The sequence below is a fragment of the Calonectris borealis genome, chromosome 25 (genome assembly GCF_964195595.1).
Source record: "Calonectris borealis chromosome 25, bCalBor7.hap1.2, whole genome shotgun sequence".
NCBI classification, from domain to species: domain Eukaryota; kingdom Metazoa; phylum Chordata; class Aves; order Procellariiformes; family Procellariidae; genus Calonectris; species Calonectris borealis.
This window is the reverse complement of record NC_134336.1, coordinates 1,351,416-1,377,861: the sequence shown is the minus strand read 5'-3', so window position 1 is coordinate 1,377,861 and position 26,446 is coordinate 1,351,416. Positions and strand designations below refer to the sequence as shown.

The 26,446-nt window shown below is 52.2% G+C and overlaps 3 protein-coding genes across 6 annotated transcripts in view; 2 read left to right on the top strand and 1 right to left on the bottom strand.

Annotated features, from left to right (window-relative positions):
* The window catches only part of THRAP3 (thyroid hormone receptor associated protein 3), a 34,925-nt gene extending 19,444 nt beyond the window's left edge, over positions 1-15,481 (top strand). For 2 of the 4 annotated variants that reach the window (XM_075173930.1, XM_075173931.1), the window contains 9 exons: positions 2,945-3,850; positions 5,310-6,050; positions 7,498-7,670; positions 8,120-8,231; positions 8,470-8,554; positions 10,924-11,108; positions 11,717-11,909; positions 12,566-12,712; positions 13,961-15,481. In XM_075173930.1, coding sequence (XP_075030031.1) covers positions 2,945-3,850; positions 5,310-6,050; positions 7,498-7,670; positions 8,120-8,231; positions 8,470-8,554; positions 10,924-11,108; positions 11,717-11,909; positions 12,566-12,712; positions 13,961-14,182 — 2,764 coding nt within the window. In that variant the 3' untranslated portion in view covers positions 14,183-15,481. Of the gene's footprint in view, positions 1-2,944; positions 3,851-5,309; positions 6,051-7,497; positions 7,671-8,119; positions 8,232-8,469; positions 8,555-10,923; positions 11,109-11,716; positions 11,910-12,562; positions 12,713-13,960 lie in introns of all 4 variants that reach the window. The other 2 variants (XM_075173928.1, XM_075173929.1) reach the window with 1 other exon arrangement.
* A 2,316-nt stretch (positions 15,482-17,797) lies between these two features.
* Positions 17,798-21,549, top strand: SH3D21 (SH3 domain containing 21). Its single transcript, XM_075173869.1, has 11 exons — positions 17,798-17,899; positions 18,004-18,058; positions 18,163-18,263; positions 18,333-18,431; positions 18,607-18,643; positions 20,035-20,082; positions 20,280-20,391; positions 20,555-20,616; positions 20,707-21,028; positions 21,141-21,204; positions 21,281-21,549. Exons 1-11 carry the CDS (start codon positions 17,798-17,800, stop codon positions 21,317-21,319), a joined length of 1,041 nt encoding a protein of 346 aa, XP_075029970.1. The 3' UTR covers positions 21,320-21,549.
* An 888-nt stretch (positions 21,550-22,437) lies between these two features.
* Positions 22,438-25,597, bottom strand: EVA1B (eva-1 homolog B). Its single transcript, XM_075173352.1, has 3 exons — positions 25,485-25,597; positions 23,342-23,458; positions 22,438-23,232 (listed from the first exon to the last, which is right to left on the bottom strand). The coding sequence occupies exons 2-3, from the start codon at positions 23,406-23,408 to the stop codon at positions 22,817-22,819; spliced, it is 483 nt and encodes a 160-aa protein (XP_075029453.1). The 5' UTR covers positions 23,409-23,458; positions 25,485-25,597; the 3' UTR covers positions 22,438-22,816.
* Positions 25,598-26,446: the final 849 nt, after the last annotated feature.

Sequence of the window (26,446 nt, the reverse complement as noted above, 5' to 3'; positions counted from 1 at the left end):
GACATTTGCTTTACTGCTGTGAGAGAGTTTCAGTGCGTGTTCCATAGAGTGGGGAAGAAGAGTTGGGAAGGTCCATAGCAAAACATGCTCCTTTGTTTTGTTAAACATCTTTGGGGTTTTTTAAGCTTTTAATTTAATTGATCCCAGACTTGAGGGGCCTTTGCAGACGTTGCATGCTTTCCTCCTCTTCCTAAAAATGAATTCGAACGAGTTTTAATGTCAGTTGAAGATACTGCTACGAAAGGTAGGGGCAGTTTTTGTTGTTGTTTCCCTGCCCCTCTCCTCAATATACAGCAATCAGTTAACAGAAATTATAATTCCGGATGGATAAAGTAGATAAAGTTCATTTCACTGCAGTTAATTTTGAGAAGTCATTAATGTGCATAATAGTTGTTCTTACCTCCCTGAATTGCTTCTGGTCAGGCCAGTTAAACGTTCATCTCTTCCTTGGATATCAGGATATCTGTTTTTTCCTTTTCTTTTGGCTAAGCATTTTGTATCTGGCAAAGACATTCCAGTTGGATTGGGTATAATGATGTTCAGCTGCTTTTTCACTAATCTTAAATTAATAACACATTCTGAAATCATTAGGCTGTAAACACATGCAACTGTTAACAATTAAAGAGATTTTTTAAAATGCAGAGACTCTAATAAATGTACAGTTGGAGAGAGAAGGACATGACAAAACTAAATTAGAGGCGGAGACTTGAGTCAAACAGTTCTTTGCAGAAGGAGGCTGGAATGCTGGAAGATATGCGGTCATTTGGGAATATCTGCCTAGCTATGAAGCAACTTTGACAGTTGAAAACAAAGGCACGCTGTGCAGACATGATTGTTTCCTCTGTGCTGTTGCTGAATCTACTTGTGCTTTGTAAATAACTCCTTTTTTAAAAATAGAGTCAAAATGGAGAGGGTTAGTACAGGCAAGTCATCTTGCATGGCATTAGGATATTCTCTGAGGTAGGTCTCGTGGTATCTTGGCATAAAAGTCCATTATTGTGTACTTCAGCATACACCACAAAAACTGTTTTACTCTTTGTTTGGTAGGTTAACTGTTTGTTCTAAGTTGTATTGCCATGTTGGAGTCAGCCTAGTATTTCTTGCTTTCTTTGTGACTTTATTTTTCATTTTTACCTATTGTAAAATGGTAGGTGCTTTAGAACTGAAGCAGTGTGTATTAGCTGGCTAGCTACAGGGGCTGGCTAGTTGGGAGAATTATTACTTGTGGTGTTTCTTTTGCATAATGTTTACTGTATTTTTCTAAAAAGATTTCATGTAAGTAATCTCTGCAACTTTTGGAGTGAAATTTTCCTGCTGCAAGCCTCTCTAAAATGATGGAACAGATTTTGGAAGTGGTGTACAACAGGTCCCTTGCTGGTAATTGATCACAAATGCAGCAGTTGTTTGAAAATGGGAGCATATGTGTTCTTAGTGCTTTTGACTAGGGCTTGTTATAATTGGTTCTTGCCGTCTGCCTCTGTGCTTTTCCTTCTCGTCGTTGTTCGAATGAGGAAGTGTCTCAGATAAATTGCATAGGTTTTTTGGTTGTTTGAAGTAAAGGATGAAGCATATGTTAAAATTGTCATTAAACTGTTTGCTAGCAATGACTATAGTATGAGTAAACTGTTTCCTGCTAAACTGCAATGTATTTGATAGGTGGAAAAAATAAAAACAGAACTACGGGTGTATGCTAATCTTGCAGGAATTCTAACGGCAGCGTTGTATTCCTTTACATTTATGGGGGTTTGGGGTGTGAGCAGAGAGGGGGCAGCAGTGAGTTGCGTATTGCCAATCTGTAAAAGTAGTACATGTCTATTGAGTATGACCAGTGAGAGTTTTAGAGCTGACCGTCTCTCTTCTAATGTAAGAAGGGACTGTGGGAATGATTTCAATGAATATTAGTTACTAAAACTCCATTTGGAAAAAATGTCTTTTCTATTTAAACTTATTAGTTTGGATGCTTTCTCTGTTTTACTGATGCGAAGTTGCTAAAATCTCAGACTTTCAGCAGAAGTTTGTGTTTTTCCAACGGCTGTGAAACTGTAAAGCTGGTATTTAATCCTGAGCCTACAGTGGGGCTTCTAAACAGTTACACAACTGCAGCTCCAAAAATTTAGTGGAAGAGACTATTGGAACAATTAGCCGTTAATGTTTTGCCACTTAAATCTGTATTCTTACAGGCTTCGTACTTGTCTTGGATTCAGTTCTGTCCTTTATGAATGCTCTTGCATGACGTAGAGGCGAGCAGAGGGACACTGAACAGTGCCATCTCGTGGCGCTAGGCTGGAGAGCGAGCGCATCCCTCTGCTGTCCTGCTTGTTTGGAGCTCCAGCTTCTGAATTGTGGCAAGGGGTGCACCTTTTGAAACTTAAAACTGTAGAGCAGTGTGCCGTTTGCTCCAGTACTGCTCTTCTCATGTTGAGGTGTGGCAATTTAACTCACCTGGCAAAGAAGTGGCGTTTCATCTTGATTATCAGAATTTCAAAAGCACATGAGATAGCTGAGGGACACAACAGGAAGATTTTGGATCTGTTCAAATAATGGTAGCATGACATGCATGAAGAAATACTTTGTGGAGGAGATCTAAGATGAGGTATAGCCTTGAGTTATAAAGGGCTGGAAGTTTGAGATATGTCACTTTTTCTGAAGCTGGATAGCAGCCATGTTCATCCTAGAAAAATGAACAACAATGTGTACTCATCCTGGTCTCTGCAGTGATCCAAAGTCAAATACTTGTTTGGCAGCATCACAGATACAAGTTATTTCTACTGCAATTTATTGAGGGCAAAGTGTAATATCTCAATTGGATGAGGGTAGAACAAAGAAATTACTTTCAAAAGCTTAGAAGTTATTTTTTCAAATTCTTTTTTATAAGGTTTCGAATAAAAACTTGTGACAGAAAAGTAAACTTTAAAATATTCGTGTAATTTTTTTCTTTTATCAGTTCTAGGTCCCGTTCAAGATCATATTCTCCATCTCATAACAGAGAAAGGAATCATCCGAGAGTCTATCAGAACCGGGATTTCAGAGGTCATAATAGAGGATACAGGAGACCGTATTATTTTCGTGGCCGAAATCGAGGGTTTTATCCATGGGGCCAGTATAACCGAGGAGGATATGGGAATTACAGGTCAAACTGGCAAAATTATCGCCAAGCGTATAGCCCTCGTAGAGGGAGGTCACGCTCTCGTTCACCCAAGAGAAGGTCTCCTTCACCAAGGTCTAGAAGTCATTCTAGAAATTCTGATAAGTCATCTTCTGATCGGTCAAGGAGGTCTTCCTCTTCCCGATCTTCCTCAAATCATAGCCGAGTTGAGTCTTCCAAGCGTAAATCTGGAAAGGAGAAAAAGTCATCTTCCAAGGATGCCCGGGCATCTCAGGCTGCAGGGGATAATCAAGGTGACGAGTCTAAGGAGCAGCCATTTTCAGGAGCAGTGGCTCAAGACGTCAAGGCATCTGAGGGATCAAAACCATGGCAAGATATGACCACCTATGGTACAAGTTCAGCATCAAGAGCTTCTGTGTCTGAACTTAGTCCAAGGGAGCGCAGTCCTGCATTAAAAAGCCCTCTCCAGTCGGTTGTGGTGAGGCGTCGTTCTCCTCGGCCAAGTCCATTGCAAAAATCGAGCCCTCCACTGTCCAACCCATCACCGATGAGCTCTGCTTTACAAAGCAGCAGCACCTCCTTTCAGGCAGGCTCTCATCAGAGTCCGTTTGACCATGGCTCGGCAGGTTTGAGCCCAACAAGGAAGAGCCCTGTGTGCAAAAGTCCAACACCAATCAGTTCGATTTACAGTACATCTCAGAAGGAGGAAACCACAGCTCCTGGAGGAGGAGCCTTCTCAAAAAGGCAAGTGATGCGTTTCGTTGTGCTGCACTGTTTTTTGACAAGCCAGCTTGCATGTGTAGGCGCTCTCCATGAGCGCTGTAAGGGTTCTCAGCGTGTGTGCAGGCTCCAGCTGGAATGAGGCCCCAGTGTGTGCAGGGTGCCATGCTAGCAAGCTGCCAGCTGTTTGGGCCTGGTACTGTCTAAATTATAGAAAAAAATACAGATCTAGCCCTGTGTTGAGGAAGTTGGAGTTAGTTTTCTGACTTGGATAGTTCTGAAGATTGCGTAAGTTCCCTGCAAAAATGTTCATAGCTCGTGAACGCTTGAAGTGAGGATGTGCCCGATGAGATCTTCTAGCAACCTAACAGTGCACACTGGAAGCTTGCATTTCTAAGTTATTTACTTTTCAGTTAAAGACATTTTTTTGTGAATTCTTGAATTGCATTAGATATTATAAATTAGCAAAATTTAATTGAATCTTACTGCATGTCCTGCAAGCAGCGTAAGGCAGGTGTAGCTGCAGTGCTTGTGCCTGTGTTTGTGGGTAGTATGAGAAACTAAAGCACCAAGACCATCACTAAAATGAAGACATCCTTCTTTACAGAAGGCATCAACTTACCATGTTTCTGTTTGCTTGGTTAGTTCACTGCAGATTTGTGCCTTGAAGGTGACACTTTATTTTAAACGATACAGTAGCATTCACAAGTGCTTTTAAATCTTTTCTTTATTATTTCTAAAGTTATTTTGAACTGATGCTATATCAAGGATGTCTGAAATTAAAAAAAAAAAAAAAGGCCGTAACTCTTGTTTGGGCTTTCGAAAGCACTGAACTAATGTCCTTGGGCTTTACTGCTGTTTCCTCAAAGCTGGGGTTTTGCTTAATGAATGCTTTAAAACATAGTTCTGATGCTTTAAACTAGCTAAGTTGTTGTTCTTGCTAGAAGTGTTTTGTCTTCTCCCGGCAAAATAAATATTCTCCTCTGTTAACCTTTTTGCTTTTATTTGTATTTACAGTCTGTCATGAAATATTTAGCTTACCTATGAAACTTGCATCCAAAATTTGAAGTAGCTTTTGAGGCTTTTATTTCCAGTGTGTTGTTTAAAGCAGAACAGCCCAGTTTGAAAGTTTTGATGTGTTGTTCTCCTGAACCAGGTTTGTAAGTAAATAAACTGATTGGGTAAGATGTTACTATTTTCCTTAAAATGAATCTGTGGGTAAGCTGTTTTTTATTTGTTCTTAAGCCTCATCTCATCTGTTCTGCATATCCATTTTCTTCTACATTTGCTGAATTTATTGAGAACTAAAAGTCTAAATCCAGGCTGAGTAATCTGCTTTACATTTTAACTATTTTAGGGCCTAGAGACAGCTTTCTGTACATGCATAGCTTGGTGTTCTCTAAAATTTGACTGCTTTCAACTGAAGTATTAACCTCTTTGATTTTTAATAAGAGAGCTACTGTAATGTCTGTTTTATGAACAGGTATCTGGAAGAGCAGAAGACTGAGAATGGGAAAGACAAAGAACAGAAAGTAACAAATGTTGACAAAGAAAAAAATAAAGAAAAAGGGAATTTCTCTGAGTTGGGATCAACAGATGGGAAGGCAAAATCTGACTCCTATGCATCCAAAGCCGACTCCGAGAAGGGGTACCGCGGCAGCCAGTCACCCAAGCGCTACAAGTTCCGGGATGACTTTGACAAGCTAAAGGTCCCAGAGTTCCACAAGGAAAGTCATTATGGCAAAGAGGAAACAGATGAGCAGGAAAAGAAAGACAAGGCAAAGGGCCGAAAAGATTCAGAATTTGATGATGAGCCTAAATTTATGTCTAAAGTCGTAGCAACTTCAAGTAAAAGTCAAGAAGAAGATAGACCAGGAAAATGGGAAGGCGTGGTGTTCTTGCCACCTGGAAAAGAGAAGCAAAGGAAACCTGATGAAATGGAGGAGGAAGGCTATTCTGAAAGATCCAAAAAAGAAGAGAGACCAGCATCCAAGAGAGCTGAACCAGGTCACAGGGGGTTTGTTCCTGAAAAGAATTTTAGAGTGACCACTTACAAATCAAGCCAGGAAAAAAGTTCTTCCCCCCCACCAAGGAAGGCTTCTGAGGTAAAGGAGAAACCAGGCACCAAAGTAGAGGGGCTAGCTCCTGGCAAATCCTCCTTTTCCATTACTCGTGAGGCCCAGGTCAATATTCGAATGGATTCCTTTGATGAAGATCTTGCACGGTAAGTATTTGCTATTTTTTGAGAAGTCTAAATAGTGATTTCTTTCCTGTTTCTCTTCCTGAGATCCTCATATGCTTGCCCAGTGTGAGGAGGGGTAAATAATACTGCATCACAATTTGCATTTGTTGGAGAGAGAGATTAATTTTTTTCTGGCATTGTAATACTTGTGTGACCCTTTTTTTGTGGTGGGAGGTTCAAGGGGTTACGTTACCAGTTTGCACATGTTGAAAGTATAGCGTGAAGGTTAAACAACTTTTCCTAATCTTTTCTGCGTCTAGATATAAGATTTGTTCAGAACGTAAATGCTTCTGCATCAGGTTCCATACTACACCGGGCTCTGGGAAGAGTTAGGTACTCAATGGCTTCTTGCTGCTAGAAGTTTAGTTACAGTGCCGCTTAAATGACATTTGATTCTCTGGAGTGTGTTTAACTACTCTCATTCTCAACATAGCATTACTGAAACTCTAGGAAGCTCTGAGAGCCACTTCAGCATTACTTCAAGAAATTTTAAGACAGTAAAAAGTTACTCCAGAAAATACATTTGTACAGCAGTAGCCAGTAAGTGTTAACATGCTCTGTGGGATGTTAGAGGTTAATCTAGAATTTGGGAACAGTAGCAAAAGATCACAGCCAGCTAGTGGTGCAAGAATGGGCTTGTGTTTCACAGGATGTCAGGGTTTAACACCTGCACAGCCCTCCAAATACAGAATAAGAAGTTGTCCCGGTTTCAGCTGGGATAGGGTTAAATTTCTTCCTAGTGCTGTGTTTTGGATTCAGTATGAGGAGAATGTTGATAACACACTGATGTTTTCAGTTGTTGCTAAGTGCCCTCCTAGTCCAAGGACAGCTCCCGTGCCTACTGACTGAGCTAGGTACACAAGATGGGAGGGAACATAATCAGGACAGCCAGCCCAGCTGGCCAATGGGGTATTCCATACCATGTGACGTCATGCTCAGTATATGCACGGTAGGCGTGATCCAGGAAGTACCGATCGCTACTTGGTTATCGGTCAGCACGGGTGGTGAGCAATTGCATTGTGCATCACTCATCTTGTATATTCTATCATTATTTATTATCATTATTTTCCCTTTTCTGTTCTATTAAACTGTCTTTATCTCAACCCATGAGTTTTTCTCACTCTTACCCTTCTGATTCTCTCCCCGTCCCACTGGGGGGGCAAGGGGAGTGAGTGAGCGGCTGCGTGGTATTTGGCTGCCTGCCAGGTTAAACCACGACACAAGTGACCTGAATTATTGCAGTAACCTAGATCAGTGTATTTTAGAGATGTTTAAATAAGCGTCCTGCTCATGCTATTGGATGTTCTTAGGTGTCTTCATAATACTACATACAAAATGCTGCCAGCTTCCAACTTCTGAAACATTAATCATCTTAAACTGCATCCCTTTACCCTGTTCTTCTATTTCATGTGATCTGTTCTTTTTCTAGCCCAAGTGGCATATTGGCTCAGGAACGCAAGCTGTGTCGTGACCTTGTGCACAGCAACAAAAAAGAGCAAGAATTTCGTTCGATTTTCCATCATATTCAGTCTGCTCAGTCTCAGCGAAGTCCTTCTGAACTGTTTGCTCAGCATATAGTGACTATAGTCCATCATGTAAGAGGTAGGTCAGAGGTCCATGTATCCTCAGATGAAGGTTCATCCTCCCTTGCCCAAATAAGTGAGTTTCATGCACTCTAGTTAATGCTGAAAGAATTGTTTTCCAGCAGATATGCCATAGATGAGAATAGCAGCCCAATCATTAGTCATCTTTATTTACATAAATGACGACTTCTGGAAAGGCAGAAGAGGCATTCTGGTTTTTACCTGAGCAATATTCACAGAGACGATGACTTAGAATTTGCGTGTTCTAGTGAATTTGAGACTCACTTGAATAAATTGTTAATTTTGAGATTGAAACTGAAATTTGTCAGCAGCATTAGTTAAACCTCATCACCAGTGTGCTTCACGTGTCCTGCATCTGAATTTGACCAAGCTGTAGGACTGATGTGCTTTGTCTTTTTACAAAACCAGTATTAATATTTTGGCATTGTTTATTCAAACCCCCAACAGAGCATCACTTTGGGTCTTCAGGAATGACACTGAATGAACGCTTTACCAAATATCTAAAGAAAGGAATGGAACAAGATGCAGCTAAAAACAAAAAGAGCCCTGAAATCCACAGGTTAGTGCCATTGGGCACTGTCTAACGTTCCAGGGGTATTTCAGATTTCGTTCTCTTAAACTCTGGAATAATTCCAGCATAATTAAAGTATATAACTAGCTTCAGCAACAAAATGGAAAAATATGAGGAGTTTTAAGTACCTTTGGAAATCTTGGTCTGCTTTAAATGACATTTAATCTAAAAACTTCAGATTCTTCTTGGGAGCAAGATTATATCTGTGTACTTTCTCTACTTTTAGGAGGATAGATATATCTCCCAGTACTTTTAGAAAACATGGATTCTCTCAAGAGGAAACGAAAAGTTCCAGAGATCCTGGCTTCAAGGTGAACTGTTACTCTGATTAGTTTAATTCAACAAAATGAGTGCATTGGGCATGAACTTAACAGTGATGTTTTTGTTTAAATTACTCTCTACTTAAGTTTGTGTTTTTCTTTTAAGGATGGGCATAATTCTAAAAATGAACTACAAAGGGTTAATTTTTATTAAAAATGTATCAACAACCTTTGTGAAGTGGTTAGACTATGGTAAATGACCCCAAAGTCAATTGAGGTGAGCTTGAGAAAAAAGAGAGGATTTTTGGAACAAGTGCCCATGATGAGAGAAGAGACTTTTTGTGATATTTTTCTGCTTGTAAGTATTATTAAATCAATTGTATACATGCAATATTTCCAACCATGTTTTCAAAAAGACATGCATGTCAAAAAGAGGAAAGTAAAACTAAATACTTATCTAAACCAAATACACTATTAAGCAGATTATAAATTTTGTTCTAACAACTTACTGTACCATTTCTGTTGATTGCTGTTACTTTAACATTCAGCACTTGTTTTGGTAGATCCAGACCATTTGGAATTTAGTGTATTAGCTTTTCTGAGTAGATAATGTTAAGCCATTGCACTCACTGTAAACAATCATAAAAATGGCTTAACGTAAAATGTTTGGGATTTTAACCTTTGTTTATTCACCTTCATACATATTTACGTTGAACGTTGAAGAGATTTTAAACAGTCCTGCTGAAACCTTACTTGTTTCATATTTGTTTTCGATTTTTTCCAAACACACTTGTGGCTTGACATGGACGATGGTGAGATGGATTTGATGGGCCTGAACTCTGAGCATCAGCTTGGCAGAGTGTATTATAAACGTGGTTTCCAAACAGCTCGCCAGCCTTCCGTGAAACAGACGTGCCCTCACAAACCCAAATAGGTGTTTGCTGTACCACATAAGGGAGCTGCTGCTGATTTTGTCACTTATCTGTCATCCATCGTGTTGGGAGCAGTTTTATTCTCAGAGTAGAAATTAAAGCTCTTTGCCTGGGGAAAGTAGAAGAGCAAAATACCAAAACAAAACGCCTGCTCTCACTCCTGCGTTATTTGACATATTTATTTAAACAAAAAAGTGTTTAGAAACTCATGTAAGTAAAAAATTTAATAGCTAGAGAATTACTAATCCTTTTGTATTTAATTCAAGACGATTAATATGATGTATGTTGCATATCAAGTCCTACAGTTCCCAAGATTAGTATTGTGTAAATGAAGTAGCAGTCGCTGAGCACAGCCATGGAGGCTGTATGTTGTTGCTAGCAACATCATGTACAGGCTTCCCGCAGTCGTACTCAGTTAAATGTTTGTCAGAACCACAGCCACTGTCAATTTGCTGCTCCTGTATGTGCAGTCAGCAGAATCTCATCCAGGTACCGCTGGTCTTAAAGTATATGCAGGTAACACAACTTCTCATTTTCCAAAGAAACTATCTTAATCCATTATTTAAGCAGCAATTTAAATAGAACTCAAAGCAAGCATTACCAGATTTTTTAAATTAACAATGTAAAAAAAAAAAAAAGTAGTTGTTGAGTGTTTTTCGTGCACTGGTTGGTTTTTGCTTTGTGGAACACTGGGGTAGCTTGCATTAGTAGACTTGCTAGGATTATGTGGAGAAACGCATACTTCCGTCTGTGGTGACTTCTTGGCATCTTTCACATGGTGCCTTCCAGTCTAGGGGGAAGGAGCGCTATAGGTGATGTCTACCACAGAGTAAATCTTCTTGACAGACGTATTAAAGGCTACGTATCAGTGGGATGTTGGCATTCTCCCAGATGCGCTTGGTTGCTGCATTTCAGTGGCCTCCATCTCTTACCGCTTTGATCAGTAATCACTATCTTAGGTATCTCCAAGCAGCAAACAGCTTTTGCTTCTGCTTAAGTACTGTTTCCAAACCTGGTGATTAAAATTCCTTCCACCCAGATGATGTCTGTCAGCAGGATAGCGAGCATGCTGCTGTTCAGTGACAAACATCCACGGGCTGTTAGACGTTTTGACATGCTGTAGTTCTGATACATAATCAGTTGGATTGAATTTCCGAGTTGTTCTCATCTCTTACTGGCTGTGGTGTACAATAAATGTCAGCTTCTGTTTCTCCCTCCCCTATTACCAGGCTATTCTAATGCTGTTTAAAAGAGGAGAATAAAAGTTAAAAAGCAGTGATCTTAAGTAGCAGAAAATTGAAGTCTGACAAATAAAAACTTATTTTAATAGTGCATTATTTTACATCTTAAAAAGGATTATTGATTAGTATTCAGATAAACTCCTGTTCTCCAGAAGTCTGTGCAAGCAATAGCAAAGTAATGGTGCTGAAAATAATAGTGCACTGTAAACCTTTGTATTAAACTTTGCCCTCTTCCCTGCATTTGTAGGCTGAAGGGAAATATAAGGACGACCCTGTTGACCTGCGCCTTGATATTGAACGCCGTAAAAAACATAAGGAAAGAGATCTTAAACGCGATAAATCCAGAGAATCGGTGGACTCAAGAGATTCAAGTCACTCAAGGGAAAGATCAACTGAGAAAACGGAGAAAAGTCACAAAGGCTCAAAGAAAAAGTATGTAGGAAACCTAATAGCCATTTCCTTCTGCCTTTCATATTTCTGCTATTAAGGTTGGAGACGACATCATGTACATACAGTTGTACACCTTTTGACATAAACTCCTGCAGTGGCGTGAATTATTCCTCTGCGTGTCTTCTTGATATCATTATATCTATCTGAAACACTAAATAATTATTAAAGGTAAATGAGAAGGCTCCATGTGTCAGAATGGGTGAGTCATTTTTCCTTCTTGTTCCTGTTGTGTTATAGAGAACAGCCATGTTTAAATAATTTTGCTTTAATGTTAATTTAACCCTTTTCTATTAGGTTAATTTTTGTTTGACTAAAACTCTGTAGATGCATGCTTATCTCATAGTAGGTGGTGTAAACACCTTAGAAAGAAGCAATAAATTCTTTCTGGAGGAGACTTGGGACCTGTGTTAAATCTGTGTGTTGTAGCTGATCCAGAGCTCTTACTCTGGCTTTTCCTTTTCCTAGGAGGAAAAGGAGAGCATTGCATTGATAGGGGAGTGATAAAGAAATGGTTCTGTAGCAAATAAGTCATGACTGAATTATTAACCTGTTGGTGTCCCCCTCACCTCTGTTTCCTATCCCTGAAACAGGAAACACCGAAGGGTACGTGAGAGATCCAGATCCAGTTCGTCGTCTTCGCGGTCCTCTCATTCAGTCAAAGCGGAGGAATATCCTGAGGAGACTGAGGAGAGAGAGGAAAGCACCACAGGATTTGACAAGTCCCGACTTGGGACTAAAGAATTCACTGGTCCAAATGAGAGAGGAAGAGCTAGAGGGACCTTTGTAAGTGTTCTCCACCCCCCCTGCCCCAAGTATCAATTCCCAAAGTGGTCAAAAAGTGGCCATTGTGTATTGCTCTTTCACAGTTAAAGCAGACCATAAATGAGAAACCCCGAAGACGTTGTCTGGTTCTGGATGATGAGCCAGAATATGATCGCTCCAGGTCTGGAGCACAAACCAGGGTGCTGAGAGTATAGTCTGGGCAGCCGAACTCAAGATGTATGGAGCAGAAGCCTGGAAGCTTTTGTGCCTTAGCAATTGCGGAGCAACCCCGATGGGCAGCATGATGTGCATCAGTCAGTTTGGGTTAGGCTACCAAAGTGACTCATCTGGTCATAACCACACTTATTGTTTGCAATTCTTATGCCTTAGCTACATAGATGTCTTACGTGCATATCGTATTTGTCAGATGCTTTCTCTTGGATGCTCTGGAAATGCCTCTGCATGATCTTAAACAGCTTTATAGAAACTGTGATGCACCGTGTGATGAGATGAGCTAGAAACCCTAAAATGTACTCTTATTTTCACGATAGGTTAAAGGTTGGATGGTTAGAGAAGTGATGTTGTATCTCTTGGTAGCCCTGGAAGCTGTCTGGGGGTGGGAGGGCACTGCCACCGCAACCATTTTATTTTTCTTCCATGTTTTGCTGTTGCAGCAGTTCAGAGCAAGAGGGAGAGGATGGGGCAGAGGCAACTTTTCAGGCAACAATAACAGCAACAGCGGTGGCAACAACGACTTCCAGAAGCGAAACAGAGATGAGGAGTGGGATCCAGAGTACACACCTAAGAGCAAGAAGTACTACTTGGTATGTGTCTGAAGTACTGAAACCTGTATATACACTCCAGGTATATCTGGTCTTAAATGCTTTAGAGGTGAAAGTGCCAGCTGTCATTAAACTATCTAATCCACCAGGTTAAGGCTTCATGTGACACTTCTTCACAAGAAGCTTCTGGCTCATAGCTAAAGAGAACTTGTTTCTGTTCATTGTAGAGTGGTTTGCCATTAAGTGAAATCTTAAAGGCCAGTTAAAGAGCACATGTTTCACAGTATTGTGGAAAATGCAGCTTAAATCTGTTAGTCTGTGGTGCAGATGGCCTACATTTCTTGGTTCTTCTATCCCCATAGAGTGTCCAGCTTCCTGAATGGGTTAGTACTGTACCTTTTTATTTCTGGTGATAGCAGTCTACTATACTAACAGGCATTAATCTAGGAGAATCCTGTCTGACTGTGTTCTTTGAAAAAGGGGCAGTTTTAAACAGACAGTAACTCTTTTTTTTCTCTTCCTGATTTGGGGTACTTGAGATCCCTAATCTTTTCATTAAATAATGCAGTATTTCAGTCTTGTACCTCAAACAAGAAAGCCTTGGTTTTATTACTGCATTTTTCTCTGATCTTGTTGAAGGCAGAATTGTAATTTTTGGGGGGTATCCAGTCTTTACACTGCAGAAATGTACAGAAATGTACAGAAATGTACAGAAATGTACAGAAATGTACAGAAATGTACAGAAATGTACAGAAATGTACAGAAATGTACAGAAATGTACAGAAATGGATCAATTTGAGCTCAGTGACATGGTCCATGTCAGCTTGTACCAACTGCATCCACATTCCTGAAAGCGGCACGTGTTATTAAACTCCCTGAGTACCCAGCAATAAGGGCTGAAGCTGCTGAAGTGGTTTGATTGACGAGAAGATAAAGGGGGAATGTGTAGAATATCTAAATCATGGAGTTGCAGAACCAGCGGTGGTACTCCAGGCCTAGACACCCATCTCCTGCCCTCTCCTAAATGTTCTCTAGAGACCTTCCTGTCAGCAAGGACAGCTTGCCGTGCACAAAGAGCCCGTGTAGCGATTGTGCATTCTTGCCTTCATCTGCTGTTTTTCTTCCCGCAAACAAGCCAGTATTTCTCTTTAGATGGCAGTATTCGCTGTGGCATAACCATGGCAATCTGGTTCATGCTGCAGGGTTGCGTATCACAAGGCAGAGTTTTTCTGCTCTTACGTTGAGTAGTCAGTCTGTTTCAACTGATGTCATTGGCTTCCTCCTGTGCAGCACGATGACCGGGAGGGCGAAGGTGCGGACAAGTGGGTGAACAGAGGCCGTGGTCGGGGTGCTTTCCCCCGAGGAAGAGGTCGCTTCATGTTCCGAAAGTCAAGCACCAGCCCCAAGTGGGCTCATGACAAATTCAGTGGAGAAGAAGGAGAAATCGAAGACGACGAAAGCGGAACAGAAAACAGAGAGGAAAAGGACACCTTACAGACGACGGCTGAATAGCCGCAGTGTCTGTGTGTTTCCGAGAGCCCTGGCAGGAGGGAAGGGGTTCAGCACAGTGCTAGTGCTGGAGGTTGTCAGGGCGATCCTGAAGTGCTGAGCAGAGCCCCAGAGAGGAGCTCTGAAACAATCCCGAAGTTAACTGCATTTCCAGAGTTCAGCCTCCTAAGTGTGGACTAGAACTGATAAATCATTTATGTTTGGATCCACTCGTGGAGTGTATCTTCCCAAAGACTTCCCTTCTGGACTGATAAGGTCAAGTACTGGGTGAGATCCTAGATTTTCTCTCGTCTGTGACCTTATTGAATGGTCGGTTATTTTTTTGGTAACAGGCTTTGAAGACAATGTGGATTTCAGTTTGCGCCCATCTTAACCCAGTAGTCTTGACATTTTTGTTTCTCTTTTATAATTTGAAATAGTAAGGGTCGGGATTAACTCGCCAGTTCAAATTTTTCTCCCCTATTGTGTATTCAGTTTTTTTAAATTCATACTCTACTTATTTTAGGCCTTTACATATGTAGTAACATCAATTAAATGATAATTTTGGAAACTATTTTTGGTTCTTATAAATAAGAAAACAATGAAGCATGTGAATAAACATCTAAATGTTAACTTGTTGGGACCAAACTGCTATGATTTTTTTTAAAACTTTTTTTTATGTGACAGTTGAGTTTAGGGCCTTTTAAAAACAATTGTTTTCCTTTTATGTTGAAAGTTAACAAAATTAGCATGGTTTAAAAAAAAAAAAATTACACCCTACTTTTCACCACTGTTTGTGTACACTTAGGCCTGGTGTGTGCTGGAGTCTCAAACTGCTTGTAGGCATTTTGTGTATCTTTGCAGCTGGTTGTGAACTTGAGTGCTCTTTCCAAGTAACATAGTTTTCTAAGAAACTTCAGAATTCTAGGTTAAAAATATAAAAGGAGATGAGAATTTTTCAATATTTTTTATTAACCTTTTTATAAAAACAAAAGGCAAATCCCTCCTGTACTGGTTAAGGACGGCCATTATGATGTATTTCTTTTTATCTTCTACTTAAAAATATTCTGAAGTCTGCAAATAGTTCTCTGGCTGAGTCAGTGAGCCTTCTTGGCAGGAGAGGCACGTCCATGCACCGACGCCGATTGTGCACGTGCTGTAAAGACACCGCTCTCCCTCTCCTCTCCATCTCTGCCTTCCCTTCCCCAGGATTGCTGTGCTGTTTCCCCACACACACCAACTAGAGTTTGGTTTGTTTTGACTTGAACAGTTCCTGTTTAGCAAAGCCCTGAAGTTTGTTTATGCAAATAAAATACAATAAAAATAAGTAGTAGGTGTAACTCTGCTTTGTTTTGTGTTCTGAGTCGAGGGCTCCTGTTGCCAGACACTTGTCTTCTGAATTAATTGGTGAGGCCAGGAGAACCGAATGCCTGTGGCCAGCCCCAGGGCGGACCTGCAGAAGAGTTGCTGGGCAGGGAGGCTTTAAAACACGGTGGTCCTGGAAGAGAAATGGGACCAGACAGCAGTCATGAAAGAGGAAGCTCAGCCTGGTGCCTGTGGGGCTGCCCCCACTGTTAAAAAGCAGGAATTGCAAGCAGTTACTCTCCTGGTGCAATGCACAGGAGGTTCCCGTTTTATGTGGCTCTTAGGTGAGGAACACTGCGCTTGGAAGCAAGTAGAAAAACAGCCGTCGCAACACAACGGCGTACAGGAGCAGAGCCCTGCAGTTCCCGCTCCAGGAGCTGGTCGGAGCCAGGCACTGCAAGGGTGGAGTTTTCTTGAGTTGTTATTGCAGATGCAAGAACCAGGCGACACGTGGGTATCTGTTTTACCATGAGCCTGACGTGCTCTCTAAGTTAGTTGCTAAAAGCAACTGTTGTTTTTGAAGCGGTTAATAGACCTTTTAGCCCCTTTGTGTTAGTAGTAATTGCATGGGGGGAAGGTGGGGAGTGACACAGCCACAGGCCACGTTTCCCAGCCCTGCTGCCAGTCGGGATTGTGTCACCTGTGAACAGGAAGAACAGCTCCATCCGTGCTCTAAAACCAGACTTCTCGCTGAAGGTGCGGCTCCAGGCAGCCTGGTTTTATGCCAGCACTAAACCCCAGTGCTTGTCAAGTGCAGCCGAGTAAGCTGGCCATTGCATTTGCTGGTGCCAGGCAGTAAATGCTTTTCCATTGCTGTCACCTCAAAGGAAGATTGCTTCTTGCTCTGACGTCTGGGGGGAGGATGCTGGGTGTGCAGCCTTCGCGGTGAATTTAGGCATCTGCCAGCACTGCAGAGAAGCATTCCTGGCTGGTGTTGGTTAATGGTGTTGGCTAATAGCAGTTGAGACAGTAATGTGGGTTAACGGTTCGTGTTTCCCTTCACACTTGAATTTGAGGCCTTTGAGCCAACTTGAGACAAAGGTCGCCCAGCCCTGAACGGCCAAACCCAGGGGAGAGCTCGCTTCCCGCTCCGTAACGGAAACCTCCGCTGCCCCGTCAGCCTCCTCTGCCCGATGCTGATCCTCAGACCCCCTCCCTGCTCTGTGGTTCAGTATTGCCGAGTCAAACGTGTTTGGCCTAGAGGAATATTCATGCTGTCAGCCTGGACCAAGCGCTGGCCAGGACCAGCCGGGGAGCCCTGGGGCCACTCGTGACGCTTCTGGCTGCTGCGCTCTGCAAAGGGACTTCAACGGCACAACCCCACCAGCCCTGCGCACTTGTGGTTTGTGGGTTTCGGCCCCTCTGTGGTTTAGGTTTCACTTCCCCTCCACGCCGAAGGTGACAGACGCACAGCGGGACCCGGGCAGCTTTGAGCTGCCATCCAGGGCCGGGTGCGACTCCTGCCTCAGTGCTTCGCTCCCTGGATTGGCGGCCTGCGCCGGCCCTGCAGCCGTGTCAGGTAGGGATGCGCCGTGCGGACGGGGCCGAGACCTTAGCGCTGGCGCTGGGCATGGCTGTGCTGCAGCGTGGGCTGCTTCTGGGTGCTGTCACTGGGGCAGGGGGCCTGGGGCTGCTCCTGGCCCTGTGGGAGCTCGGGGTCTCTCCTCTACCCTCTCCTCGTCTCGCAGTGAGACACCTCCCCGGCTGTCTGAGTGAGGCAGGAGCTGTCGCAGAACCATAAATGCCCTCCATGCTCTGCAGTGGCAGCTGGAGTTGGCTGCTTCTGCTGCATCCACCATTTAAGAGCGATAGCCAAGCCGTGCACCAGCCTCTCTGAGCTGCCGTGAGCACACGCGCCTTCCCCAGCCGGCGGCTGCTGAGCTCACTGGGCAGCAGTAGCAGGAGGGTTGGGACAAACTCCCTCTGGCTCTGGGCGGCGATGCCAGGGGAGGCAGTGAATCGCCTGTAGTGAAGGCGTGAGCGTTCAGAGGGTGCGAGTCAGCGTTTCGGCAGGAGAGAGGCCACAGCGATGTCTGTGCATCGGACGGGCTCAGCCCAGAGGAGGCCAAGCCCACGCAGGGCGAGCAGGTGCCTCTGTTTTTCCCCATAACGCTGCGGCTGCAGCCTCGGGTCTCCTCAGATGTCAGTGCCCGGCGGCGGCAGCACCAGCAGCCCTGCTCCCGTGTGTTAGCTCTGCCGCCCTCCTGCACGAACGCCCCTGAGCCAGCAGACCGGGGTGCCAGCTGCCGGGAGCGTGGGGGGTCTGGTCCCACCATGTCTGAGCTCACCCTGCCGCGGTCCCACGGTTCCTGCGCGGCTGCTTGCGGGGATTTGGCTGTACCGAAGCCTGCTGGCAGCCTCCAGCACAGCCGGGAGGTGCCGGTGGAGGAGGGCAGCCCTGTCCCTTCTCCCAGCTGCCCGGGCTGGTCCCTGGCTTGGAGCCGGGACCTTCATGCCCCAGCGGGTCTCCTCTCCCGCAGGCAGAGCCACAGCCGGCGGCGCAGCGCCCGGCACCCATCCTGCCACCAGAGCTGGGTGAGTCACCCTGTCCCCATGCTATGGAGGGGCTCACTTGGGGTGCTGGGGGGACCTGGGGAGGAGCCAGACCCCGTGAGCCCTGTCCTGCCCTTCCTGCGCAGACCAGGAGCCGCAGCTCTGCCGGGCCCTGTTCGACTACACCCCGGAGCTGCCGGATGAGCTGCTGCTGCGGCAGGGAGATGTCGTCCGGGTCCTCAGCAAGGTGAGGGGGTGTGGGGACGGGGGCAGCCCCAAGGCTGGTCGCCAGCACTGACGCCTGCCCTGCCAGCAGCGGACGGATGTCGAGGGCTGGTGGGACGGGCAGTGCCAGCACCGGAGAGGGCTCTTCCCCAGCAACCTCGTGGAGCTCCTGCCAGCGCCGGTGCTCACGGTGAGTGGGGGCTGCGCTGGAGCTGCCCTGCCCGTCCTGCCCCGGGGCTCGTGCGGCTGGACCCTGCGCCCTGCCAGGCTCTGCGAGGCCGAAGTCCGGCATCTGTGGGGCTGTGCTATGCCAGCGGTCCCTGCCTGCGGTCCCAGCGTCCTTACCCAACTCCACTCTCCCACAGCTGGGGCCGGCGATGCCATCCTGGGATGCACAGTCCGGTGAGTCGGGCTGTGGCAGCCGTCCAGCCCTGGGGGTCTCGGTGTCCCGCCAGGACGGCCAGGCGGCTCCGCGGCCGGGTGCGAGGTGGGTTGGGGCAGCTGGGGGGCCGGCCATGCTGAGAGACAGGAGGAGCCCCATGGGGTGCGGGGACGCGGCATGGACCAGCACCGAGGTGCTCTCTGCTTCGACTTCCTTCCCAGTACGGAGCCGATTTCCTCTGGCGTCACGTGCGCGGTGTGGGGCCGGGGCAGCCGGGGGAGCCTGGCACGGCACCGCGTGGCACGGTCTTGTGGGCAGCCCCGTGCCGGCAGGTAGGATGGAGCGGCCGCGGCTCCAGGGGTCCTGCACCTGGGCACTGTCCTGGCGGCAGCACCTGTGCGGGGCCACACCGCTCCCGGGCTGCGCCGGTGCTCCGGGAGCTGGGGGAGCTGCTGAGGAGGAGCAGGGGCTGGCGGGATGCCGGGCAGCTCTGTGCACCACCGACCCCACGCTGCTGGGAGCGATGGAGCCCCAGGGCCTGGAGAGCAGCTCCCTGCGCCCTCAGGGTCGGGCCCCCTTGTCCCTGTGGCCCCTGTGGCTGTGGCCACCTCTGGGCGGATAAAACCTGCTGGCATTTTTGGTGCCTGCGAGGCTGCCGTGGTGAGGGCCGTACTGGTAGTGGCAGGGACCAGGTGGCATCAGGGCTGCCGGCCCGCCACGGGGACAGGGTGGTCCATGGGCACATGCCTGTGGCCTGGTGCCCCATATCCCACTCTGCTGGGTGCTCGTTCCGGTGGGACCCCAGGGCTCGGTGGCAGAGGGATGCTGCTGCACCGTAGGTGGCGGTGGGACGGCATCCTGCCCGTGCCGCGGTGCTGGCGCTCTGGGGGAGGTTTGCAGCTGCCTGCTCTGTCGCGCACAGAGGAAGCGCTGACCGCAGCAGGGCTGGGTGCGGGGATGGGTGCAGGGATGGGTGCAGGGTTTGGGTGCAGGGCTGGCGGGAGGGGTGGCTGCCCCTGAACCAGCAGACAGAGCCCTGGGCACATGGTGCTGGGGGCGGTGGGGCAGAGCCACCATGGGGCTGGTCGGGTCCCACCAAGCATCGCTGCTGGCCATGGCAGACATGGGAGATGGTGCTGGCGGGAACCATGGGCCCAGGAGCACCGCGGGGCGACATCTCCCACCGGTCCTGCCTGTGGGTGCCTCCTCCCTGCACCCCCATGTCCCCATCCCTGTCCCCACACACGACCCTGAGCCGGGGCCCCTGGCGGGAGCAGGGTGTGGGGATGAGGGGGGTCAGGGATGGGGTGGTCCCTCCAGACCGTGTCCTGGCAGGGCAGGGGGGTCCCTGGGAGAGGGACTGTAACGAGGATCCTTCCCCCAGCACCTGATGAGCTTTGCTTCCCGGCAGCCTGTAAGACAGCGAAGGACGAAGCGGGCGAGGAGCGGGAGCACCCGGGTGAGTCCCTGGGCTGGGGCCGAGGGGAGGAGGGAGGGATGGGGGTGGCACTGTGCCTGGGACAGGTGCCCAGTGCCGGGGCTCCCCAGCGGGAAGTGCTTCCTGCCCTGCTTTCGCCCGGCCGTGCCGCGTGGTGCTCGCGGTCCCGGTCCCGGCCCCGGCCCCAGCCCCAGCCCCATCCTGCCTCTTCTCCCCAGAGCTCCCGGCACCAGCGAGGATGGAGCCGGCCAAGCTCCCCCCCAGCAAGAGGATGGCTCCTGCTCCCCCCATCCCTGCCAAGGCCAAACCGGCCCCTGTGCTGGCGAGCAAGTAAGACACACAGCTGCGGCGGGGTGTCTGGGGCCGCCACGATGCCCCCAGCGCCGGGGTCGTGCTGATGTCCGTGCTTGGCCCTCGGAGCAGGGCTGGCGTCTCCCCCGGGAGGGCCGAGCACGGCCCGGCTGTGCCGCTTTACCGCCTCTGCTGTCCCCAGGCCCGGCGCCCCCCAGCCCTGCGCCTCGGCCGACGCGGAGTGGGGCAGAGCCGGCGACCCAGGTAGGTGCTGGGTGCTGGCACCGGGCACTGCAGCCATGGCAGGGCCGTGCCCTGTGCCAACGCCGGGTGCTGACACCCTCCTTCTGGCAGACGCTGATGGCTTCAATGTGGTGCCGGTCACCACGGCCAAGCTGAGCCACCCCACCGCCACGCGCCCCCGGGTGCCGGGCCAGCGGCCGCCCAGCCTCGTCCTGGCAAGTGTGGGGGGTCCCTGTGGGGGGGAGCAGCCCCGGGGGCCACCCCGCACCGGGCTCTGCGCCCCTCTCCCTGGCGTGGGCCAGGCGCCTGGTCCGCCAAGGAGTACGGAGGTGCTGGCGGCTCCGCGGCCGGAGGAGAGGCTGGCCCTGGAGGACCTGAAGGCTGAGGTCCGGTCCCTGCACATCCTCGTGGACCTGATGCGAGTCCAGCACCTGTGAGTGGGGACAGGAGTGTCAGGGCACTGGCGGTGGCAGGGGGTCCCCAGCGGCTCCTGGCCACTTGCCGTCGGGTCTGGCCCTGGCTGAGCCATCCCTGGTGCGTTGCAGACGGGACCTGGAGGACATGCGGCTGGAGATGTGCCAGGAGCGGGCCAAGCGCCAGGCGCTGCAGGTAAGTCCTGGGGCGAGGGGTTGCCCCCATGCCAGGGTCCCCGCCACCCCCCAACGCTCACAGCCTCTCCCCGCAGGCGGAGATCGAGCGGGTGAGGAAGGTGCTGCCCTGCTAGCGTGGCTGGGGGCTGCGGCCGCAGTGCCCACCCCTCTGCAACCCCGGGGGTGCGGGGCAGGCGGATGGGACACGGTGCTGCGGGTACTGTGCCGGTGCTGTGCCGTGTGCCCCCAGCCCAGGTCTGCACTGATCAGGCACGAGCACGGCTCCCTGCGGTGTGGTGTGGCCCTAAGGCTGCGCAACGGCCCCCAGCATTACAGATATTGTTTAAAATAAACTATTTTGGGTACAGAGCGCTGCTGGGCTGTGTGGGTGCTGCCGAGGGCAGAGCCCTGGGGCTCTGCTGTGGGCTGCCATGTCCCTGCAGGGTTGGGCAGGGCTGGCCTGGTGCTGCCGGGCGCAGGGGGTCCCACCAAGGCACGGAGAGCCCAGGGCAGGAGCCTGCGATGCTCAGCCCCAGGTGCCGGGCATGGACGTGCCGGCCGTCACGGGCAGGGCTGCAGACTCCACCAGCCGGTCCCAGGGCGGGGGGCGAGTGTCCCTCGTCCTAGGCTGGGGTGCTGAGGCAGGGCCCGCAGCACCTCCTCCTCCTCCTCCAGCCCCCGCATCGTTTCCCAACCCAGCCCCAGCCCCGGCACATCCTGGCCTCCAGCCACTGGCATGGGGCCGGGAGAACATCTGGAAAACATCTGGATCCTGCTGGCGCTGATGGCGCTGGGGACCAGCCTGGGAAGGAGCTATTTTTATAAAGCTGCCGGGGAGGGGGCTGGGAAGGGGGCAGCGAGGCCCCCGCAGCCCGTGGGGCTGGGCCGGTGCCGGGAGCGTGGGCAGGATGCGGCCCAGCCCTGCGGGGAGCAGCCCGCGTCCCTGGGGAGCGCCCGCCGCCCTGAGAGCCCAGTGCGGGAACATCCGCCCCGGCCCCGCCGGGAGGGCGCTGGGTCAGGGCCGGGCGGTGCCGGAAAGGGCCCTGGCTAATTTTAGTGGGGCGGGGGGGAGGGAATTGGCCAGGGGAGGCGGCTGTGGCCAGGCCCCCCCAGCACCACTTGTGCCGGCTGCTGCTGCCTTGGCCGCCCCGGCACGCAGGGCCCCCTCGGCGTGCGGGGCCCCACCACGCTGGCTGCAGGTAGTGTGTAACAGCACCATGTTTCTGGGGCAGGACCCCACAGCTCACACGGGTGTACAGCCCGACCGCGGCCCAGGGGTGGGCCTCCTGCTGGGGCCGGGCCCAGCAAGGTCTGCCCTGTCCTCGCCCTTGGCCCCGCAGGGTCTGGGGCTGCTCGGCTGGTGCCAGCAGTCGTACCAATGGCTCAAAGTGCATCGTGTCCCGCAGTGGCAGGGGCGAGTCTGGCCCCCGGGGTGCCCACGGCAGCGGGGTCCCGCTGGCAGTGGTGCAGAGATGCTCTGGGGCAGCTCCTCCAACCCAGCGGCAGTGAGCAGCCCCCCTCGTCCTCGCATCTCCTGGCCCCAGACCGGGGCCGAGGCAGCTCCCGAGCTGCCCCTGAGCTACCGGGGGGAGCCGGGCACCGTGCTGGGGCAGCTGCCCCTGTGCAGGGGCTCAGTAGTAGTGAACACGGCCCAGGGTGCCGGTGCCGGTGCCCAGGATGTCGGGCTGCCCGTTGCGCCAGATCTCGCGGATGATGCGCTCGCGCTCCTCCAGCCGCTGCGCCCGCTCCAGCTCCTCTGCCGAGGCAAAGACATTGATGGCCAGCGCTCCGTCCCCGGGGCCGTGGCTCTCCAGCGGGATCTCGGTCACTGGCAGCAGCGACTCGGATGCCGCACGGTCAACAGTGTCCTCCTCTTCCTCCTCCTCCTCCTCCTCCTCCTCCTCCTCGTCCTCACTGAGGTCCCTTGGGCGGGGCGGGGCACGCACGGGGGTCCGGCAGGAGAGGCGCAGCACCAGCAGGCACAGGGTCAGCACCAGCCCGAAGCAGACGCCCAGCACGAAGTAGAGGCCGAAGCTCTCGGGGTTGGCTGCCGGGAGAGCAGAGGGGGTGAGGGACTGGCCCGTGTCTGCCGCAGGGCCCACAGTGGCCTCGGGGTCCCCCTGGGGCACGTCCCCACTGGTTCTGGGTGGGCTCACCTCGGATGTGTGCATATGCGGCCATGCTGTTGCTCAGCAGCTCCATGTCCCGCCTGCGGCTCTCCATCCTGCGCCCGGTCACACTCAGTGTCTTTGGGGACGGCACGTGCTCGGCATCTGTGGGACGTGGGGGCTGAGCAAGGTGCTGCTGGGGCCTGGAGCCCCCCGGAACCCCCTGGCCCCTCTGGGGCCATTCCTGCATGTGACCGTGCCCGGAGCAGGGCCTCGTACCCAGTCTGGGCTGCTCCGGCCGGGGCCAAGCCCCATCAGATGCCGGACCAGAGCTGTCCTGCTCCTGCCGCCCCTCCGTCCTTCCTGCGGGACCGGGACGGATACGGCTCCTCCAGGACACCACGTCAAGCGGATCTGCGGCACTGGGCCAGGCTTTCCATCCTGTGCCCCAGCCATGGGCACAGGACAGGGGACACAGGGCCAGGCCATGGGGGCTAGTTGCCGAACAGGGCCGGGGTCCCAGCACGCTCCTGCAAGCCTGCCCACACCGGCAGGGCCACGCAGGAGCTGGTGCTGCCTGTGCCCATGTGCACACACGTGTGCCCCCCCCACAGCCCCTCCGGAGCAGTGTCCCCCCCGCCCCGTGCTGCTCCCAGACCAGCTCCAGCCTCGGCTGTTTGCTGTGGGGCCCCGTGGCACGGGGACAAGGACCAGGCCATGGTGCAAAGGCCGGCAGGGCAGCAGGGAACACTGCTGAGCTGGGGGTCAGGACGGGCGAGGGGCAGGCCTGGCCCCTCGGCAAGAGAAAAAGCTGCCCGTGCCCTCCCAGCGGGGCCGGCCACGGCTCCCACGGAACCTGCCCTGGGAGGGGACATGCATGCCCCATGCCACCGCCCCCATGACACCCTGTGGGGACGGGTTGCCTGAGCCTCTGCTGGGCTGCAGGGGCAAGCACCCACCGCCTCCTGCCCAGGGACCTGCGTGGCCCCAAGCAGCTGAGCTCCAGCCCCGGCAGCCCGTCCCCGCAGCCCCTCGCTGCCCCCGCGATGCTGGTGTGGGGTGCCGAGGCCCCCAAGGCGTGGGGCTGGCTGCGGGGCTGGGCAGCGGGCAGGGCGGGAGGCAATGCAGCGCCCAGCCCTGGCAGGGAACACGCTCATTTCCCAGAAACAGCTCCACGGAGGGAGGAATGAGGAAAGAAATGCAGAAAATGTGACACATCAGCAGAACCATCCCCGGACAGTCCAGTGCTGCGGGGCCGCTGCACATCCCGGGGCTGGGCAGCTCCTCGCAGCAGGACACCCCGAAACATGGCCTGCGGCATCCCCGGGAGGAGTGGAGGGGTGTCCTGGTGCCCTCCCCACAGAGCAGACCCACTGCCAGCCCCTGCAAGGGGGCCGGCTGGGAGCCGCACAGCCCCGCTGTGGGGCTGGAGGGGCAGAGCCCCACCATGGGGTTCCAGGGACCCCCAGAGCCCCGCTGGTGGCAGGGCTGCTGCGAGGACACTGCAGGGCTGGCTCCAGGGCCACGGGGGTGCTCAGCACCCAGAGCTGGGCGCCCGCAGCCGTGGGCCGTGGCAGGGTGGAGGTCCGGGGCTGTAGCAGGCACAGGGTGTGAGTGAGCTCGGGGACAGGCGGAGGGAGCTGGGCCCTGGTGGGTGCTGTGTGCTGGGCAGGAGAGTGCTGAGTCCCCACCGCCGGAGCCGGGGCTGCCCTGGACCCCCAGGAGCACCAGCGCGGGATCACCCTGGGATACGGGTGCGCCTGGGGGCACAGCCCCAGAGCGCTCAGCCCTGCGTTCCCAAGCACCGAGCTCTGCATCCCTGAGCACTGCGTCCCCAAGCACTAAGCTCCCAGTCCCCAAGCACCCAGCCCCAAGTCCCCAGGCACTCAGCCCTGCATCCTCAACCGCTGCATCCCCAAGCCTGAGCTCTGCATCCTCAAGCACAGAGCCCTGCGCCCTCAAACCCCGCATCCCCAGGCACTGGTCCCCGCATCCCCAAGCCCCGTGTCCCTGTGCACACCACCAGCGCCTCGAGCAGGGACGGGGAAGAGCCACAACCCCCCGCCGTGGCCATTGGGGCTGAGTGGACGCAGGGTGCTGGGGGTCCCTCGGGATGTCCCATCCACCCCGTGGTGCCCTGCAGCCCTGAGCCCCGTGCTGGTGCCCGGGGGCCGGCAGGGCTGGTACTCACCGGGGTGGCGGGCGGGAAGGCGAGCGGCAGCAGGAGCCCGCTGCACTTTGGCTGGAGAGAGGGAAGAGAGAGAAAGGTCTGTTTAGCATTAACTCCGCAGCAACAGGAAATAGTTTGGAGGCGGCTGGCGGTCAGCGCTCCCCGCCGGAGCCAATGGCAGCCCCGTCCCGACGCTGAGCGGGGCGCGGGGCCGGGGTTCATCCCGCTCCCCTGGGACGCTGCGCTCGGCCCTGCTGCGGAGCCGCCCCGGAGCAGGGAGCAGAGCTGCAGGCGGGCGGCTCCAGGCCCCATCGCGGCTGTGCCCTGCGCCGTCTGGCAGGATCAGGCCTGGCCCTCCCTTGGCCCAGGCTGTGCTGGTGATGCCGGACCCCGGCCGAGCAGCCTGGGCTCGCGGGGCTGTGCCTCGGCTCGGCGAAGCCCTGCACATTGCACCGCAGCCTCGCAGGGACGGGTGTGCCAGGGCTGCTGGGGCAGCCCCCAGCCCCAGGGAGGTGTGGGGCTGGGCAGGGTCCTGCCCTGGTCCTGGCTGCCCCCAAAGGTGCTGTGCAGGGACGGAGCAGCCCAAGCCATGGGTCCAGCCGTGCTGCGGCCCACCCAGCAGCGCAACCGTGGCACAGGCTGCTCCAGAGCCGCAGCTGTGCCGGGCAGAGCCGAGGGCGCGGGCAGGGGGCTCTGCCCCAGCCGGGTCAGCCCTGCAGAGGTCAGGGCCAGACCTCCGGGGCAGGGGGCTCTGTGCCCCAGGGCTGGGGCAGGACCAGGAGGGCCGGGCTCTGCCGGGGCAGCTGCCTCAGCCCCGGGCAGGGCCTGGCAAAGGGAGCTGGGGGCCCCCCGGGGCAGGGCAGGGCTGCAGGTCCCCATGGGGCCGCTCAGTTGCAGGCCCGTCCTGCTGAACCTTCTCACACCCCCCCGAGCACTGCACCCCCACAGCCCCCCCAGTCCCAGCCACCCCCATGCCCACGCTC

What these genes read in the sequence shown, in the direction of transcription:
- EVA1B (XM_075173352.1), bottom strand. Translation starts at nt 23,408, where the DNA reads ATGGAGAGCCGCAGGCGGGACATGGAGCTGCTGAGCAACAGCATGGCC. An exon ending in CGCATATGCACACATCCGAG is followed by an intron (nt 23,233 to 23,341) that starts GTGAGCCCACCC and finishes CTCTCCCGGCAG; the next exon opens with CCAACCCCGAGAGCTTCGGC.
- SH3D21 (XM_075173869.1), top strand. Translation starts at nt 17,798, where the DNA reads ATGTCTGAGCTCACCCTGCCGCGGTCCCACGGTTCCTGCGCGGCTGCT. An exon ending in GCCCCTGTGCTGGCGAGCAA is followed by an intron (nt 20,392 to 20,554) that starts GTAAGACACACA and finishes TGCTGTCCCCAG; the next exon opens with GCCCGGCGCCCCCCAGCCCT. An exon ending in GGGCAGAGCCGGCGACCCAG is followed by an intron (nt 20,617 to 20,706) that starts GTAGGTGCTGGG and finishes TCCTTCTGGCAG; the next exon opens with ACGCTGATGGCTTCAATGTG.